Raw genomic sequence first — 19,997 nt, forward strand, 5'->3', positions numbered from 1 at the left:
ATAACCTCCACTCTTCCGTTTGTGGCGACTGTGGCCGAATGTTTTGACAGCTTCCATCAAACTGCAAGACATTGGAAGGAAAAGCTGTAAACACGTTGCTGATTGACATTGCTGACCTGGATGAATAACTTTGACTTGTTCAGTGTATGTGCGAACTGTGAGGTTCATTCCCAACAATATGGAAATGTTCAGGGTGTCCTCGTGTCATAAACTGTTAATGCAATGTCCCCAATTCAATTCAGGCCAGTGAACTTTCTGCATAACATTACTCTGACCGGGCTACTGTTGAATAAAAGGCAGAGAAATCCTTCCTTCTGAATTATTCCGTTCAAAGATGACATTCTTTCCCCCCCGACACAGCAGGTTGTCTCCTCATGAGGTAACTGCTGAGTTGGCTGGTGCTCTATGTGTGGTGGTGACGGTCGTGTTCACACTCACAGGTGTTGACTTAACTCTCTGGGATTATTGCAATAACATGGATTTTATGCACAAGTCGCACAATGTGCAAGTTGAGAGATGAATAGTATAAGTATGTGTATAAATATAATGCTATAGGTACATATACTGTATGTGTGTGTGTGTATATAGACATACATGAATGGACTTTAAAAGAGGAGGGGTCCAATACTGCATTCTGAAAAGTTGGGGTGGAGATGTCCTCTGTGTCCCCAATTGCATCATTGCGCTTCATGCAACACTGTGAGGATGTTGACTTCTCATTTCAATTCATCTTCATCCGTGTCAAAGGTAAAGAATACATTTTGGTGTCTAAATTATACTGTTCTTTTTAATTTATCTATTAAAATATGAATTGTTAAAAAAAAGGAAGAAAAGGCGCAGTATAGCAGGTGATTAAACTGTTGAACAGCAGAGTATGTCTGAAAGAATTTACAACTATCACATCAGAGAAGTGCTACATCTTTTGTAGAAATGAATTCTAAATCAAACACGGAACCAAAGTATCAACAGCCATAAAAACAACAACAATGACCGAGCACTTTGATTATGCTTTTTAATTGATGAGATATATTTAAACAAGTCTGTCAATGCTACCATGAGATCACGAAGGCGGATATCAACAGAATATCTGGCCAAGAGTTCATTCATTATAGAAAATATAAAAACAATGAAAAGACAGTGACTTTAAACAGATATGGGCCGGTCTTACAAAACAGTGGATGTTGACACAGAAGAAGACATCCAATGGTCCTCACGTTGGAAATGTGTGCACGACTACGTGTGTGTGTGTGTGTTTCTCTCTGCGTGTATGCCAACCGCTGTATTCTTAAAGTGCATACAGTATGTTTTACGTGTGCGAGCGTGAAATATCTTGTACTTGTATGTGTGTTAGGGTGTGAACAGATTCAATAAATATAAAAAAACGCAGACACATTTTCATTCATAAAGAAACAGTTTGGTCAAAGTAAAGAGCAGGAAATGTAGAGTCTGTCTCAAACAGGCATTTTTAGGGCCAGGTGTATCCTGTGTGTTTTACATCATCGATGTCTAATACTGTTCATTAGTCCACACACACCCACACCCACACACACACACACACACACACACACACACACTCATGGACAGCCTTGAACAGACAAGAGGCACAAACACTGTTTTTTTTTTCAGCATCCAAGAGACGCCCAGGGTCTCGGTGTGGCAGGCTTCAGCGCAGCCGGACGTCCGCCTCGACGGCTCATTAGACGCCGCGTAACTCCACGCCTCCGGCGTTGCTACTCAACACAAGTTGTCCGTTTAACCGCGTCTCAGTTTTTGGGAGGTGAACGCTGCTCTCCAGCAGAAGTCCAGAGGTGCAGTCCCAGTCAAACTGCCGGGTTTTTCCCAGTCGTCGTGGTCGTTGTCGTCGTGGTCGTGTGCTGCTGCTGCTGCTGCTGCTGCTGCTGCTGGAGGTACGTCGGCCGTTTGATGCGCGGTTTCCTGCGCTTGGGTTTGCTCTTGGCCTTTGTGAGCTGGACCACGAAGAAAGACAGGACGACCATCGCTCCCAGGAAGGCGAACACGGGGATGGTCTGGCCCACCTCTTGGTTGTAGCGGCCGGGCATTATCCCTACAGGGCATAAGGTCACAGGGTCACACGGGGCTCGGTGACCACCTTTAACATCTTCATTCTCACACACAGTAAATTCTCAAATTAATAACCAGCCACTAGGATAATTAATAGTGTATAATTAAAGACAAACTGAAGAGTGACACATTTCCTCTTTCATGTTTTATCTTAATACTATTCAACTGCAAATGCTACTTTACAGCTCTAAAACTAATCCCAGGTCAGATTAAAGCAACAACTTTGAACGGTGCGTTACCTCCCGGGATGTCCCAGGCCCCGCTCTCCCCAGGAGACAGAGGTCTGACCTGGGGACGGTAAGCCCTCACGTTAGGTAGAGCCACTTTGTCCAGATCCACCGAGAGAAGCTTCTGGTGCTTCCACAGGTTACTGAGAGCAGAGACAGGCAGAGAAAGAAGCAGGAAGAGACAAGTGAGACGGATTCTATACAGAGTAATGTCCGCATGCGTCGAGTCCGTCGCCAAACTGAGGCTTTACTTCATGAGATTGATTTGTTTTTACTTTGGTTCACTTTGCTGATGGGATGGAGAAAAAAGAAAATTCCTGCTAAGCAGAGACTTAGAGATATACTTTCATGGCGCCATGAGCCGGCAGAGCCGATCGTAATGGGACAGAAAATGGGAAGCTGATCACAAATGATGTACGAGTTGCACCTCAGCCATTGATCTCAGCTACCGATGTCACCTGGAGTTGCAGTACATTCACGTCTGGATGAATGAAACTGTATTTTACTTTGATTCATTCTGTTGACAGGTTGGAGGGGGGAAAAGAGGCTGTTGCTGCCAGAAAAAATAAATTCCATGTTAGGAACCCAAGACTGGTTCAAAGTAGTGTGTCACTGAAATGTGTTGCCCACCCACTGGGAGACACATGCCTCTCCCTCGGTGTACGGCTGCGACTGAAGGAGGAGAGGTAACTGAAATGTCGACTGTGGCAGAGCACATAAACAAGACGACTCCATTTAATCTTATTCGGACATGTTGGAAAAATAAGAAACAGCGGGTAGAGCTGCCACGGTCAAACCCGGGCACCACAGAAGGCAATGGCATCTGAGGAAAACGATTATTCAGCCGCACAGATAAGAGATAGAATTGAAAGAGAATGTTGTGCATCAGTGTTTTCAGCACATCTACCTGGGTGCTGTCTCATTGAGCGGCTGTGGCTTTGCCCAAGACAGGTGAGGGCAGGCAGGCAGTGGGCGGGGCTTAGGGTCTCCCAGGTGAGCCTCGAGAACTTTGGAGTAGCGGTAAAGATGGTTGCCTGCAAGAATGGAAATAATATATCTGAATAATAGTAATAATAACGTCACTCATTTTAAAGCAGGGTTTTCAAGAGCATACAATATTTTCAGAAGCTAAAAGAAAACAATATTGACATATTTGTTCATGTGTTAGGGTGTCATTTTCTTTCCTCACCCTCCAGTCTCAGTGGCAGTGGGCGATCGGTGCCCGTGGGCGGGGCCACCCTGCTGTGGGAGTGGCTGAGGCTGGGGGGGGTCATACTGTAGGAGGTGTACTGAAGGAGAGCGTCCAGCAGCCAGAAGCAGTCTGAGAGATCAAGACGGAACAGACATTGTGACAGCACTGTCGGCTCAGCTTTGCCTTCGTTCTGAGTAAAAAAAAAAAGTGAAACAGCATCCACGCATCAGAACACTGAGGAGACGTCACCTTTCTGTCTGTGGCTGTCGTCTATACAGTTAGAATCGCCGTACAGAGCGATGCGACCTCCCCCGTCAGACGGTGTTTGGTATAGTCCGAGGATGGGGACTCCCTCCACTACTGCCGTCTCCTGCTTTAACACTTCCAGACCTGTGAAAAGAGCACACACACACACTCTGTGGTGTTATATCTGAACTAAAGACACACGGATTGAAAAGCTGACTGCATGGCTGCTGGCCAGCACAGTGCTACGCTAAGCTCAGCTGGGTTCAAAACTTGAAGAGCGCCGCTGGTACCTTGGTCCTTGAGATTCTTGGCAATCACTATTCCGTCTTCTGGGAACCGGGCGATGCTGCAGCCTGAGGCATAGTACACTGAGAAAGAGAGGGGCTGTGTAACTGAAACAACACTAACAGGTGACCGGGGGAATAATGCAATCAGAAACTCTGTGTGTGTGTGTGTGTGTGTGTGTGTGTGTGTGTCTTACTGTCATGATCAGCCAGGGTGAAGTCTCCCTCGTACAGCCCGTCACTGAAAGCCATCCCCCACACGGAGATCAGGTCGTTCAGAGCCGGTACGTTGGCGCCCCCTGTGTCTGGCATCCACCACTGCCTGCAGGTTACATCAAGAAAACCATCTCCACAAACGCTCACGATAAAAGGCAAGACAAATAGAAATCTACATCAGTAACTTGAGGATGGGGCTGATCTATTTAATGCACTTCTATATATATATATATATATATTATCTACAGGAATTTCTATTACTGTTGATTTTGAAGATTTGTCACTGAGTTGCTGGTGTACCGTTTATTATTTTACTTCATGTATTTATTCGTTAGATTTTTTTTACAAAGCTAGGAAAGAAAAGTTCGTATCAAGCCTGATGTTGCCTTACACATAACAGAATGATCCCAGTTACTTGCACACAGTGAGGCGTACTGCTTATTAACTAAACACGGGTATCGGATCAGTTGGTATCGGCCGATACCCAAAGCCCAGGTATTGGTGCATCCCCCTATGAACAACAATTACAAATCTATTGCTAATTAGTAGACAGAGCTGAGCATTGCTGTAAATCTGACATCGGCCATAAGCAGAGGATTGCTTAAAGAAAATAAGAGGCCACATGAAAGTCATTTCCCCAGAAATAAATTAACATAAATTCCCAACACGGTTCAAAAATAACTGCAGATTGTAAGGGATAAAAATGACCACAATAAAAAAAAAAAAAAACACATGAGAAGAATAATGGAGGAAAACGTAACAGCAGCAGCGCACTGATGAAATGAAAACACTGAGTTCCTAATTCACTTTTCTGTATCGGGGTCGATTGGTCCAGAAGAGGCAGCAGTGAACGAACAAATCTGAAAATGAACCGTCGCCATTCAATTAAAACTGAATTACTCAGCGAAATATTTTGCAGCTACAGAGACTATATTTAACTCTTTTAATCCTGTGGATATCGTGCGACAGCTTGTGTGGGATACGAAAGCAGCAGCGAGGAGTTCTTAGTCATTCTTAGGTCTGCACGAGCAGCTCCGAATGCAAAACGTCGTGATGGATTACATCTTTTACTGAGCGAGGAGGCATGAATGGAGTGCAACACTGCAGAGAGAGATGAGAGAGAGTCGCACAGAAACTGGGACACAGCGGGCTGTTAACCACACGACGCACTTCGTCTTGCTGTCGTTATCACGTGATGAAGCTGTTTACGTTAACATAAGAGATCATTTTAAAAGAAATAGACACAGGGAGCTTCCCCCGAACAGGAGCAGGAACACGTTCCTGGAGTTTGTTAATCAAAAAAACACTCGGCTTCACCTGTCAGATTTGTCTGAAATGAGCTGTAGTGATGCGAAGAATCCCTGTCTACATATATTAGGGCTGTACCGAATGTCTTTTTCTGTTTGTACATTCAAAGCGTCTGTCAAGGGTTCCGAATGACATCACCAACAATTTCTCAAAATAAATAAAATAAAATTCAAAAAGTTATTTATCAGATTAAATGAGTTTGTCTTCTTTTATTATTATTAAATCCACTAATTGATTAAATAAATCAGGGTCTGCAGATTGCCCTCTTTATTGCTATGCGAGTTGAATACCTGGTGTTTTCGTCGTAGAACTTGACCTTCCTCATGACCGAGGTGTTGTACCAGTCGCTGAAGACGATGAGCGACAGGCCGTTGTCGATGTCTCTCCTCAGCTTGGTGATCTCTTCGGGGAAATACTCCTCCTCGCTGTCCACCATCAGCAAAGTGCCTGCGGGGGAAAACGACAGCAAATGAACCCATTAGCTTGTTATCTTTTACTCAGCCATACAGCACTCTGAGAGCTGCATAAATTCTTCTAATACTGTCGCGTGTTTCTAGTCTCTGCGCTCTCACCATACTGGCTGGCATCAAAGCAGGTGATGGGCGCTCCGAGCACCTCGACAAAGTATCCCATACTCCTCAGGTGCTGGTACATGTCCTTGAAGTTAGTGTGGATGTGGTCTCCATTCCTGGAAGCATAATGTGTCCAGAGAATGAAAACAAACATCACATTTTAAAAATAATGGGAAGAAAACAACCAAATTAGAGATGGGAGACGATATAAGTACAGTGAAAAAGGCTACAGACATCAAGTAAACATGTGCGTACACACACACACACACACACACACACCAGTCTAGTGGGTCGTTCTTCATGCGGAGGTTGTCTCGGGGAAAGTAACCGGGCGGGTAGCGCAGGTTGTGGTACTGGTCCCACAGCACCCTCTTGCTGCGCGGGGGGGTTGGCACGATCTTCACCTTGATGGGCAGTTTGACCGTGGAGGTCAGCTCGCCGCCCGCCTCAGACTGCAAGGGGTGAAAGGTCATGAAGGTGAACGGGTTAGAAGTGAAGAGGAGTATCGAATCACACAATAAAGATACTCTAGAACTAGAATAAGCCGTGAGGTTGCAGGACAAGGAATAAAAAAATAATCATTAAACTATGATTTGATCACAAAATCCACACATGGAGGTGTGCTGATCTTGAGTACATTAATAATAATCAGTAAGCTACATGTTGCCATTGAAGGTGCTTGAAAAATAGTTTGCTAAAAGTAACAGATGCATGGTTTAACTAGATAAACAAAAGGATAAAAGTTATTTATGAGCAGCAGCGCAGATGAACCAGGAAAAAAATGAATCCACTCGTACTACTATGTAGTGTCTTAAAACGCTGTATAAGTGGAGACACTGGACGGGAGCCGATGAAGGGGAAACACTTTAAAAGCGGCTTAGAAGTCGGAGGTCGGGCGTTGCCGCGGTGACTCACGTCGTTCTCTGCCGGCGAGGCCACCGTGACCATCACGTGACCTTGAGCGATCCCCTCCCACGACGCCGCTTTCTTGGCCACGGAGATGGACACGGCCAGGTAGCCGGCCCACGGCCACAGCACGGGCGAATGGGACACGGCCACGTCGATGTGGTCGCCGTTCTGAGGGAGGTAGGGCTGCCAGATGGGCTGAGCGGGAGGGGGAGAAAATCTTAAGACCGTGATGCGAAACCAGGTCGGTGAAGGACGGGACTCGTCCTTCACTCGTCCTCGTAACAGAACTTGAGGAAGTAACATACAGTTGTTTGTGGAGAAAATATTTGGGTTGATCCGTGTAGTTTTGTGCGTTCACCTTGTCGACAATCCTGCCAGTGACACCCATTCCGTTGAGAATGGTGACGTTGACGATGGTCGGCATCCCTCCGTAGTAGATGGGCTGAGAGCAGTACGGCCACATGTACGGAGACTCCGTCAGGTCGATGTAGCTGGGAGAAAGACTGGCGAGAGAGGATACTGTATAACTTGTTTTTTACTGAAACTAACCTGTGACTGAAACAAATGTGTGGGAATAAACTGCAGAGAAATGACTTTTATAGCACGATTTCCACCAATGTGTGTTTGTATGTAAAAAAAATAAACAGAAATAAAGCTCCTGAAACAGCATTTACACAGATAAGACATCCAAAACTCTCCATTGAATCATACATTACATCTATCTTATCGAGATCTGTTTTCTGCATTAAAATGTCTACGACTAGGCTCGTGTAGTATATCTGGTCGAGTTGTGTACTTACATTATCCCTAATGTTTACAAAAAATGTTCAAACCTGAGAAATACATCATTCTGATCAGGGTAACGTTTCGTTTGGTCGCATGTGTCAACATGGTGGTCGTCTGCCAGAAGCTGTCATGAATTGGACATTTTTACAATTCCCTTTTTAGATGTTGGTGGTTTTAACGGGTTGAAGGATTTAAGTAATTTTAGTGATCCGTGTGCATGCCAATATATAGGGACACAGTTCAATCTGAGGAACAGACTTGGGCTGTGTGCAGGTTGCTCTTTCAGGATGTACCTGGCCTGAGGCTTGTAGCTGTTGAGGATCTGGTAGGCTCTGATTAGGTCTAGCTTCCCGTGGCCCTGCTCGAACATGTTGACCCCCGGCAGCCTGCGGGCCGAGGCAATGAGAGCCTGCTTCATGGAGGCTGGGTTCACCAACTCCCTGTTCAGGACGGTGCTGGAGGACAGAATAAGACAGGCTGGGTCAGTTTCTATGCGCGAGTGGGCTGGTGTCACATTCCACAGCTTTTTTTAAAAATTCAGAACAGAGCTGGAGGAAAGAGGAGGGATGGGCTGGCGTGTGTGTGTGTGCGTGTCATTCTCCTGGGAGAAAGGAGGAGGTGGCTGTTCTCATTGAGGGTGATGTGATGTTTAACCCGGCAACATGAGCTCACAAAATCGGCTCAGTTACAAGTTCTGTAACGAGAGGGCTTTCACCATGTCGGCTGACACCTCCTTCCTCTGGGACTCATTTCGCAGCCCGCTCATGTTCAGGATTACAGCACAAGACATCATTACACCACATCAGGCTAAAAAAAAAAACACCCTTCATGTATCCTGAGGTGTCTAACGTTCAAATACTCAAAAGTTGAATCTTAGGAACTCAACTAGAGTGTAGAGAGCGGTCCTCGCCGGTCCTCCCATTCATTCCAATGTGGGTGGTGTGTTTTGCAGGTACAGTATATAGTCGTAAATCAACGTATTGGAAAAAATTACAAAATAAATTGTCATGATGAAAATGCTAGAGGGAAATTTAAACGATCATCAAAGTCAGTCGGATAAATCATTGTAACTTAGCGGTTTAATGTCTCGCCATAAAAATAATAATCAAACCAAACCAATAACAGCTGCAACTTAACAACTTACCCTGGAGGTAAAAATCCCCTAAAGGACTCGCCCGATGAAAACAGACACAACAACGGTTTCTAGCAAACATCAAGCTCCTGTCACTCAATGACAACATAGGCCGGTTGACGACACTGACCTTGCCAGCAGAGTGACGGCGCCGGCCACCACGGGGGACGCCACGCTGGTGCCGGACAGAGAGCGACAGCCCTCCTTCATCCCCGACCCCCGGACGCCGGAACCGTAGGTGACGATGTCGGGCTTCACCCTGCCGTAGCCCCCCGGCAGCTCCTGCGCAGAGATGGGAAGACGAGACGCCGATCATGAGATGATTAGAAGCAATTTAAATCCACTATACAACTCTCACACGCCACACGCCATCAACAAACAGAAAGGGAAGAGACAAAGAGGAAGGGCCTGAGCAGAAAGTAAATAAAATGACTAGGAAATAAGAGTGTGTGGAAAGAAGGGCAGGAAGAAAACAGCTCTTTAAAAAGGATGCATTTTGAAATGTTTCTGATGTTTTCGGGTTGGAGAGCCGAGTGGGTGCGAGAGTGAGTGCTGTCTGCTCCTCCTGCCCTCTTCATGGCTGGCTGACAGCGGTTGAGGGGGCTGAGAGACTGACTGGATCAGAGAAAGTCTTAATCAGATCCCAAAGCAGATGTCTGCTTCGGGCTATGACTGATAAAAGGTAATGTGTGTGTGGGTGTGTGCGATCGCGAGAACAGCTGATGGGATATGGATGAGAGATCAGGAGCTTACATTATGGTTGACTAGCTTATAAAGCAGAGGGTAGATGTCTGCGTGAGACAGCGAGTGTGTGTGTGTGTGTGTGTGTGTGTGTGTGTGTGTGTGTGTGTGTTCCTGGAGTAGCTCACCCAGGTGGTCATGCCTCTGGAGGAAAACCGAGCGATGTTGTCCTCAAAGTCGATCCCTCCCACCCCGATCACGTCCATCTGGTCTGCTGGGTTGTTCAGGGTGCTGAGGGGGGGGAACTTAGGTTTAATTCATTTACTTAAGACTGAAGAAGGAAAGGTTCATGGTTCCAGCTCATGAGAGAGCAGAAAAGAGTCTCACTTTCCTATTTTGTACTTTTAATGGTCTTTAACAAAGACGGGAGAGTCAGCAGTTGTTCAGCAGGGTCATAAAACGCAGTTGGCCAGGGAGTCATTTGGGTAATTAAGGGGGTCAAAGTGGTGCATAGGAAGTAAGCATTTTCATGCAAATAAACAAGGATTTCATTAAACAACAAGAGAAAAAGATCTTCCACAATGACAACATTTAAAAATGAGGAAAATATCCATTTGGACTAATGATAAAGTCATTTGGCAACAAAACACGTTGCTACGAGACATTAGGTGAGATGATGTAACTTTAGCTGAACAGCGGCTAGCGACAATTGTGCGATAGTGCTACTATTGCTTAGCATTTAGCTAAAATATATATATATATAACTAATACATAAAAAAAACTTTAAAAAGAAGAGAAACAGGAGTGAGATGATTAAAGATCACAATATTTCAGGATTAAGAGTTATTATAGTGATTAGCATACCCATACAGAGGTCCATCGTTGCCAATAGCAGACACCATGATCACTTTGTTGGCAGTGAGCTCCCACACCTGTCAATCAAACAAGAAAACTGATTGGGAAAAAATGTAATTTGTATTAATGGGTTACATTTAATTAGTATTTTAATTTTCTTTAATGGGAGTGTAAATAAGGCCACATATAGAGAACATAGCACGTGTTAAGGTCTCCAGAGGTATAGGTCTGACTGCTTCTTACACACTTACACACGGGGGGGGGGGGGGGGGGGGGGGGGTTTGCTGACTATTTATATGCTGAGACAAACAACCAAACATCTGCTAGCAGCTCTCGTCTACCTGGTTGAACATCAGTCAAAGCCGACCAAACGCTCGATGTGACAGGAGCAATCCCCAGTGTGTCCCTTTGTGAGGATACCACTCATCCAGTTTATGGATTAGAACTAGTCTCTCATACCTTATCAACAAAGGGGTGGTCCATGAAGTCAGGCCCCCCGATGCTGAGATTGAGAACATCAATCTTCTTCAGGATGGCGTAGTTGAAAGCGTCCAGGAACCACGACGTGTACGATACCTGGGAGGAGAGGAGAGGATTTGATCTGATGGTGATCCGTCATTGGTTTGTGGAGAAGGCTTACGATGGAACGATTGATATCAGAGTTTCTGGTTATCTTCTTGTTGGATCGGACAGTGTAACTGCTGCGCTTGAAGCTGCACTGGAACACTTGAATAGAGAAGCAAATCCTGAAATTTTAGCTTTTTAGTAAGATTAGTAAGATTAGAAGATCGAAACTACTCTGATGTCTGCCCGTTTAGTGAATTAAAAGGACACTACAGCTAGCAACCAGTTAGCTTAGCTTAGCATAGCAACTGGAAACACTAATTATCCTCTTCTCTAGCAAATGTCTTTCATTGGACTTTCCTTGATCATTTCATTCATGTTCTTTTAAGATTTTTAAATATTGTTTTCTTTCCTCCCAACGATACAACAGCTGGACTAAAGCACAGTGCACGCTGAGGCCATGCGCTGTCAGTACCTGGTTGTTGGTGAACACTCTGAAGATGTGCAGCTCCGAGTCGGGGGCAAAGCCCTGACACTCCCTCATGCTGGCTATCACTCCTGCTACAAAAGTACCGTGGCCCAGACCTGGAGAACAGGGAACAAGAAACCGTCCATAATCCAACCGTCTTTGTCTCTCACACACAACTGCAGTCTACTAATAACCATCATCAATACTATCATTAGCACAGCGTTTTCTTTCCTCCTCACCATCATCCAGTGTTTTTTCATTAGTCCAGTTGGTCCTCTCCTTTACGTTCTTAAAATGCGGGTGCTTCTCACTCAGGCCTGTATCAAACACTGCCACCTTCACACCGGATCCTGTACACAAAAATGAGAGCGATCCCTCTTAGTTTTGTCACGAGCATCGTTTCATTAAAAGCAATTTCTGTTTGCTCGCGCAAACATTCGGAGGCAGATGTTTGGCCCTCTATCAGAGAAGTCAAGGGTGCGAGGTCTAACCGGTGTGTCCCATCTGCCAGAGCACGTCGGCCTGCAGGATCTGGGCGACGTGGCGGGGGATGGCCCGCAGCAGGCGCCGGCTGGAGTGGCGACCGGTGGCGTGCCAGAAGCCCGAGCTCAGCGACAGGCTGGACCGCCGGAAGGGGCGGGACGACTGCCACGAGCGGGTGGCGTTGCCGGGAGCGGCGGGTTCGGGCGCTACGGGAAGGCAAAGCACAAGCAAAGGTCAGATTAAAAAGTCCTCCTTCAGTTCAGACTTTAAGCAGCTGTTAATAACATGCCCCGTCACTGCTGTCGGCCACCACAGTGCCTCCTGCAGACAGCACTATCTTCCTGTTAACCTAATGGAGATTAACGTGTTCTGATCATTCACTTTTCCCTCGTTCTTTCCTCCCCTTCCTTCTGTCTCTCTCCCTCCTTCCATCTTTGAGCAAACCAGCCTCGTTTGAGTCAATCTTATCACACTTTGAACAGACAGAATAAATGATCACGAGGCCGTCGGCAAACAGCAGCGGAGCCCCGCGGGCAATTTCCATGCCTTTAGAGTAGGACTGATATGCAGGAGTGAGGTCGTCTCTCTAATCTCTGCTACTGATTAATTAGCTCACTATGTAGCCGCTTCATGGACCGTGACGTACGTTTCTCAGGTATTCCACTCTATAACCAGATTCAAGTCTCATCTAGAGCGATCTAATCTCGGCTCCCAGGAGCCGAGTAAACACTACGGACACTTTCCGAACTCTTCTTTTGTTTTCTATTTTATTTTTCAATCCAAAGTCTCAACACGACGGCCTCAGGTACGCTTCTCAGTAACGGCCTGTTGCTCATTTCTGACACTCACTCACACTTCAGTTAATAAAGCCACCGTTCGGTTACGTATTGAGCTGAACACGGCACGGACTCGGCTCTGCAGTGCTGCCATTAGCTTCTCCAAAGTGCTCTGCTTTAAGCGCACTAAACGCGGCTATTAGTGATACTGTCGCCTAGCAACTTGAACCGTGTGCATCTAGGTTTGTTGACCCTTTGCGGTCTCTCCTCCCGAGCAGTACTTATGGAGCCGTTTCTGTTTTCTCTCTCATTTGCATATAAAAGAATTGTTGAGATCTTTTTTTCCGGAATATGAATATGTGCAGGTGCACACTGGTCGGCTTGGAGTCCGTTATCATTTGCATATAAAATAGATTAAGATAATCGTATATGCTGTATAATTTGTTGTATTGTATAATGAATTTGGGCACTGTCGCCGATGTATTCTTCTGCTCTTCCCATCGACCAATCGGATTGGTTGGAGAGCAGTCAGATTTTCATTCAACACAGACTTTCTTTGGTTGACTACAGCCCCACCGGAGCGTGTGTGACGTCACCCAGTGAAACATTCTGTCCAAAGTTAAAAACGAGCCACAAACTTGAGTTGGGATAACAGAAAAGCCATGAAAGGCATGAAACAGCTGAATGAATGTGCCGTGAACGGCTTAAGGTTTGAATGAACGGCGTCCACGTGAATGTCTGAATGAGCACCAAGAGGTCACAGAGAAGTGGGTTTGAAGGTTCCTTCTATCTACTTCTCCGAGTACGAATGGTATCTATAGAAGATGAACAAAACCAATGATGTCCGGAAGATGATGCTGAAAATATGAAGTTTGAAGGCTGAAAGTGTAAACCGGTCGAGAGAAAGTGGACGACAGATATTTCGGAAAGTATGAACAGGTTGAATGCCAACAATGTCAACATTTTGACATCATAAAGTATAAAAAGAATCCTCTTAGATGACGATCAGATATTCTTATTACCTCAAAAACTTTGCACAGTAGATAACCGTCCGTTACGTTAAAAAAGCTTTCATCAGAGATTTAAATCTGTAAAAGACTAAAAACTTCTCTGTTCTTTGTTTTCAAGCAATCCAGCACATAGAAGGCGCGACACATGGCCTCCATGCTGACACTGCGTGTGTGTATGCACACTGGGTGCACACTGAGGACTTTCATCCAGTGCCAGACACAGGGTGTGCCCCCCCCCCCCCCCCCCCCCCCCCCCCCCCCCCACCCCCCACCCCACCACCCCACCCCAATCCAGGCAAGCCCCGCCACACTGACTCACCTACTCTCTCCTAGGGTGAGCAAACAGACCTTCTCTGTCCTCCCTCCCATCCCCCAACACCACACACACACACACACACACACACACACACACACACACACACACACACACACACACACACACACACACACACACACACACACACACACACACACACACACACACACACACACACCAGCATCAACACCCCCCACAAGTTGGCCTGCACGTCGCATTAAGATATACAATCCTTCTCCCACACCACAGAGGAGTGGGAGAAATGCATCCTCTGACTCAACAGACAAAGAGACGTTCAGTGAACTGTGGCAGACAAAACAGCTTTTTGTATCTTTTCAGAGGTCCAGATGTCTTGGGGTGCCAACCGTGCCACACAATAACCACCGCGCTGTCAGGACTTACAGGGAGTGTATTTGAGCATGCGGAACACTTTGCGCTGCGGCGTCACCCTCTTGATGTAAGGGTGGTCCTCTAAGGTCCGCAGGCTGCTGGGCGAGGCTTGCCGGATGTGGACCAGCTCGAAGTCGCTGGGGAAGTCGGAGGCGGGGTTCTCCCGAGGGACGATGCGCCACTCCAGCGCTCCGTCGTCCGCGGCGTTCCGCAGGGCGCTGCTGATGTACAGGCTGCGGGCTTTGGCCGAGAAATACCCCGTGAACCCGATGATGTACTCTGGGGAGACGCGAGAGGAGAACGGTTTTTAAGAGCAGACGAGATAATAAGCAATGTGTATTCAAGGGAGCCACATTTAATTGGAGCAAGAGTCCAATTAAAGCAGCATGCATGCTGCAACTAGCTTGGATGGGGCATGCTAAATCCTGAGCTCAGTTCGCTGTTCTGATGGAAGTGACTGAAGTGTGGCGGTGTCGTAATGACCTCAGAGATGGGGTTACATCTTAACATTATAAAGGAACATATCAAGTATTTTGATCTCTCCTGGATTGTTGTGGTGTCTCTGGTTTATGCTACAGCTATAGCAAGAATAAATGAAGATGTTTATTATTGAATGAATTTCAGTCACGTGACAGAAAAATACTATATTACTATATTTTGCTTTCATGATGTAAAAAGCTCTTTCTCCTCCAGTGCATTGGTTGAGTATGAGTTCAAACTTCAGCAGTGACTGTTGAGAGGAAGAGACCCTGACTCAAATCAGCAAATAAGTTGAAGAAATAGCAACACGTCAAATAGGGAACCAGTTCTCCCACCACGGTCTAAATGTTTAAATCAAAGCGAAGAAAGATTAAAACCTTCATTGCAGCCAATAAGTACACAAAACAAGCTCGACTCTGAAACACGACTGAAGTTCACAATTATTGAGAAATTCTGTTGGGAACTCTGGAAATATTTAGATCGAGCCTTTCAGTAGCTTGTACAGACACATAAAATAAATAGTTGAACATTATGTTAGATATAATGTACTTTACCACTTCCATAACTGTATATATATATAAAAATAAATAAAAATGAACTGACTTATAAAAGGCACTGTTAAAAACATATCCACCAGTCTGAACAACTTCTTCGTACCATGTTCCACCACCTTGGTGGAGAACTCCAGCTTCACGGTTAAGTCGGAGCAGTTGGAGCCCGACGACGAGGGGAGGGGCTCTACGTTGGGGGCGTGGTCGGAGTCAGATGTGGCTCCTCCCATCGGCTCCATCCCCACCACAGGCAGGAAGCCCACCAGCAGTCCCAAAAGCATGGACGCCCACACCGGGAGCAGGAGCATCTTGAGTTGCGAAGCGGCGCAAACCATCAGTCTGAACGGGCACTTTGACACAGAGGAAAACTGAGCGGCAGAAAACCTGGTTGGGGGATTAAAGGTTCGGGACAGAGCATTATCAGGTCCAGAGCTCCAAAGCTGAGTCCATACTGAGAACGGCCTGAGCAGCTAGATGAATTTCTTTCTGCGTTTTCTCTCCATGGCGGTGGCCCAGGGTGGAGGTCAGTGGCACAGCCAGAGCGGGGACATGGTCGCCATGTTGAGAACCGAAGGAGGCAACCAGAGAGAGCAGCGGGCGGATGAGAGGATGGTGGGAGGCGTGATGGAGGAAGATGCTGGTGTCACAGTTTAGAGTTCCACTGCGGTCCTTCCTGTTGTTATCTAGAAGGAAAAGAAACAACCAAGATGAATAATTAAGAGGAAGTAGATGAGTGTAGTGCAAAAACAACACATATTTACTATAGAATCTGCCAGCATTGAAAATTGTTTAAACATGCTATTACACCCACAAGCATGAAAGAGTTCCTATCACTCCAGATGAATGGCGAAATCGATCTTGTGACCCCGCAAACACACGGAATCAATCCTGCACTCATTTCACAGCAACAAACAATCCAAGCTTCAGATGAGAGCCTGACAATAACTCTTGTCGTGAGGCCAGCGCCCAACAGTCAATATTGAAGAATAATGGAAATATAATAACCATTAGTCATCTGTAATATGTCGTTCCTGGGGAAGGATATTTTATAGTTAAGCAATGAACCTTGATTAGAAAAGATGTTACGGTAAATAAAACACAACTGTGTGTTGTGCTGGAAAATGTGATAAGAATTGTCTTTTTAATCTTCATCCTCATTATCTTTTTGCCCCTGAAGCTTGAGCCCTGGCCTTTACCTACTTAGTCATTGTATCGACATTACTGATGATTTGTGAATGTTTCTAACCACCTACAACACCATTACTACAGAGAGCCAGTGTACCAAGATAAAAACATAATCTTACCTGCATGGATTTATTGGAGTTATACAGACACCGCCAACAACAACCTTCCACCGTTATTATTACCGCTTCAAATTTTAATTATTATCAAAACAGCCGGTTATTATTACGGTTTGAAGGGCAAAAGTAATCACAGAAAAGCATCAACCAAAGCTAGCGAAAGTCTCCCAAACGCAGCATGAAATAATAATGATTACTGCACTGAACGGGTTTATAAAAAATAATACTGATCGTCGTGATCATTTAACTATAATCGTGAAATAGAATTGTCATACTGTTTTATCTCCACTAACCACAGACCCCGTTAATAAAACACATAACTGATGCACTGTGAGCTGCTTTAAAAACAAACTCATCAAAAACATCTTCATGGAGCAGTAAAACTCGTCCTGCATCGCACAAAGAACTTTCCCAATGAACACAGAAACACCAACCAGCAAGGCTGCCTCACCTGACCTGAAACTGTGTGACACATGACGCCCCGACACACACACACACACACACACACACACACACACACACACACACACACACACACACACACACACACACACACACACACACACACACACACACACACACACACACACACACGCCAAGCTCAACACCAGAGCTCATGAGAACCCGGCTCCACGCTGACTGAGGGTCCAGCCCGGGTTACATAAGACGACCTCCCTTTCACAAAACCCACTCAACGCCCAGCTGCTCTCTGACTGCTGGGAGCACAATTTGTCCCGGATCAGAGTGTGCAGATATGCATTCAGCGATGTGTTTGTATATAAATCTGGTCTATTCTATCCAGGCAGGCACGACTCTATTGTCAGGCTGTCATCACAAATCAGACACTCCCGTCAAAAGGATGAAAACAAGTTGACAAACCCGCTAAGTAATAGGCGTGCGTGCTTACCAACAGCAGGCGTACGAGTTGGTACAATTGCTATGAAGAAAAAACAACAAGCAAATAGATTTATGTGGCACAGCAGCGTATCAACAAGTCCAGATTCTGCACAGCCCCGAATGTTTACTTGTGGGGATGATATCTAAACCGGCTTTTAACTACCGGATCGCTTGTGTATCATCTAAGCATGTTGAAAAACAGTGAATGTGGCCTTTTGGGGACACTGCTTTTTGTATTAGTGTAGCATAACTCAAGTGTTGTCGAGGAAACACTGGAGCACACATTAACTAAAGTTTATATTAATAAAAAAAATGACTAAATCCTCGTCCTTGGCTACTCCTGACGGTGTAGATTCAATCTGCAGATACGGGCCTACACAAATGATGGACGAGCAGACGGTGTCATTAAAAGCCCCCGGCTGGTGTGGGCTGACAGGAGGGGGCTCGCTCACCAATTCCAGCCCGGGGCAAGATCCCTGCCTGTGTGAGACAACAATACAGCTAACAACTACTGGTTTAGACCCATGGGTGTAAAAATAGCCCCACTGGTTAGTTAGGGCTGTAAAAGACAGGCTGGGACTACCTGTGTCAACATCACACCAAGCCACAAAAAATGGCTTCAAACCTCTGGGCAAATATAGATCAACAGCTGGGAAAGAGGCCTGGCAACACAATCAGAGGAGTGTTAGCAGTATAGCAGATGGGATCCCTTGGAAAATTATAACTTCGAGTAGAATTTGGCTGTAATTGGACCAGTTTAATCAGCAGGAACCATCCCTCCTCCCCCAAAAATGACACCAAAGCAGGAATAACTATATCAGAAAGATAGACTAACAAAGGTCGACAGCAGCTGTTTCGTTGGTAAAAACATGAATGGATCTGTCCACAGCGTGCATCACATAAAGGGTCCTTCGGTTGCTGCCTAACTTCCAGTGTTTCACTAATGAAATAAGACTCATTGTGTTCTATGTACCGTTAGTATCCGCGGTTAACTCCCTGAGCAAACTACGCACACTACAATACACACATGCGTTTAAATGCCTTTGGTTTACAATAGCAGGGTGCATGGGAGATTTAGTGTAACCAGGATTTACATACGTCACGCACACGTTCAGCGTCGATGGAGCCATGGCAGTAATATTAAACAGTTTACCGTTTTCCAGTGCGACGCAACATTTATTCTAAAGACTGAATGTAAAGCCTAAACACGTTAGCTAGTGAGCTAACGAAGTCAAATGACGAAACAAAGCCGCGTAGCCACACTGAAGAGTCGACTTTATTGGCATAAACAAAGCAAGCATCGGCACACACATGCTGGAGGCTGATGTATCTCTGGAGATAATTATGTCGACAGTAACGTAGAATAACGTTATTCGCAAGCCATGAACGTGTTGATGTCGCGAAAGCTGAACTTAACGTTAGCCATCAGAAACATGTTTCGTAACGTAAACAAGAAGACATGCTAATATATCTTCTAGACCCAGCAGTCTCTCACATGTATAGCGTTAGCTAGCTAGCGTAGTCATATTTTACAGTATCTGCTGGTGGTTTGTGTGTTTATTATACTTACCGAGCTGAATAACGTCTCACAAGTCACAGTTATCTGTGTGTATTCTTCACTGTCCGTGTACTAATACACTGGTAGCTACTTGGTAGCTGGTTTATTGTGCACCGAACAAAAGCTAGCATCAAACTCACGAAACGCTACAGCCGCAGACCACTGACGTCTGGTTATGACGGGGTGCCAGGTCTGGTTAGCTCATCCTCCTAAACCAAAGAGCACCGCGAGCCCATCGATACACTTCAGATCATATACATCGTAAAGGGACCGCTTGTGTCCCCCTAATGTTTTAGCAGAAACTTAAACTATAACTTGAGTAACCTAATCATGATCACTTTCCTCTCACCTTTCAAAAGCACATTTGTTCGTGCTGGGTGACGCTTTGTACCAAGTCTGGCAACCCTCCGGGCCTCCAGCCTTCACTGTCACGCTGCAGGTTTGCCAGCAGAGGGCGCTGTTTATCGTCAGGAACCTGGGCTGTAGGAGCAGTACTACATAACATGCTTATTTCACTCTTTGTAATGTCAAATACAAACCCAAGAAATGTATTTACCTGCTATCACGATAAATAGTTTGAATTAAAACCACTTCAGTATGACATAGCAGTAAATATTTAGAAATGTAAATGTCTACTGTACTGCTGTGACGTGCGGTGAGGTTCGTGGCTGGTGAGGCACTGACTCTTTCAGAGTCAGATTTACAAATATAT

General features: G+C 45.6%; 1 protein-coding gene across 1 annotated transcript; it reads right to left on the bottom strand.

The window, feature by feature from the left end:
- Positions 1-1,004: 1,004 nt before the first annotated feature.
- mbtps1 (membrane-bound transcription factor peptidase, site 1) lies at positions 1,005-19,433 on the bottom strand. Its single transcript, XM_079163577.1, has 23 exons — positions 19,298-19,433; positions 15,636-16,212; positions 14,511-14,777; positions 12,015-12,212; positions 11,763-11,873; positions 11,530-11,639; positions 10,950-11,066; positions 10,500-10,567; positions 9,824-9,926; positions 9,085-9,236; positions 8,116-8,277; positions 7,395-7,539; positions 7,043-7,231; positions 6,407-6,579; positions 6,128-6,243; positions 5,846-6,002; positions 4,229-4,353; positions 4,038-4,115; positions 3,751-3,891; positions 3,499-3,630; positions 3,217-3,343; positions 2,322-2,452; positions 1,005-2,065 (listed from the first exon to the last, which is right to left on the bottom strand). The coding sequence occupies exons 2-23, from the start codon at positions 15,862-15,864 to the stop codon at positions 1,821-1,823; spliced, it is 3,276 nt and encodes a 1,091-aa protein (XP_079019703.1). The 5' UTR covers positions 15,865-16,212; positions 19,298-19,433; the 3' UTR covers positions 1,005-1,820.
- Positions 19,434-19,997: the final 564 nt, after the last annotated feature.

Source organism: Pholis gunnellus (assembly GCF_910591455.1).
Source record: "Pholis gunnellus genome assembly, chromosome: 7".
In the NCBI taxonomy this organism is placed as follows: Eukaryota; Metazoa; Chordata; class Actinopteri; order Perciformes; family Pholidae; genus Pholis; species Pholis gunnellus.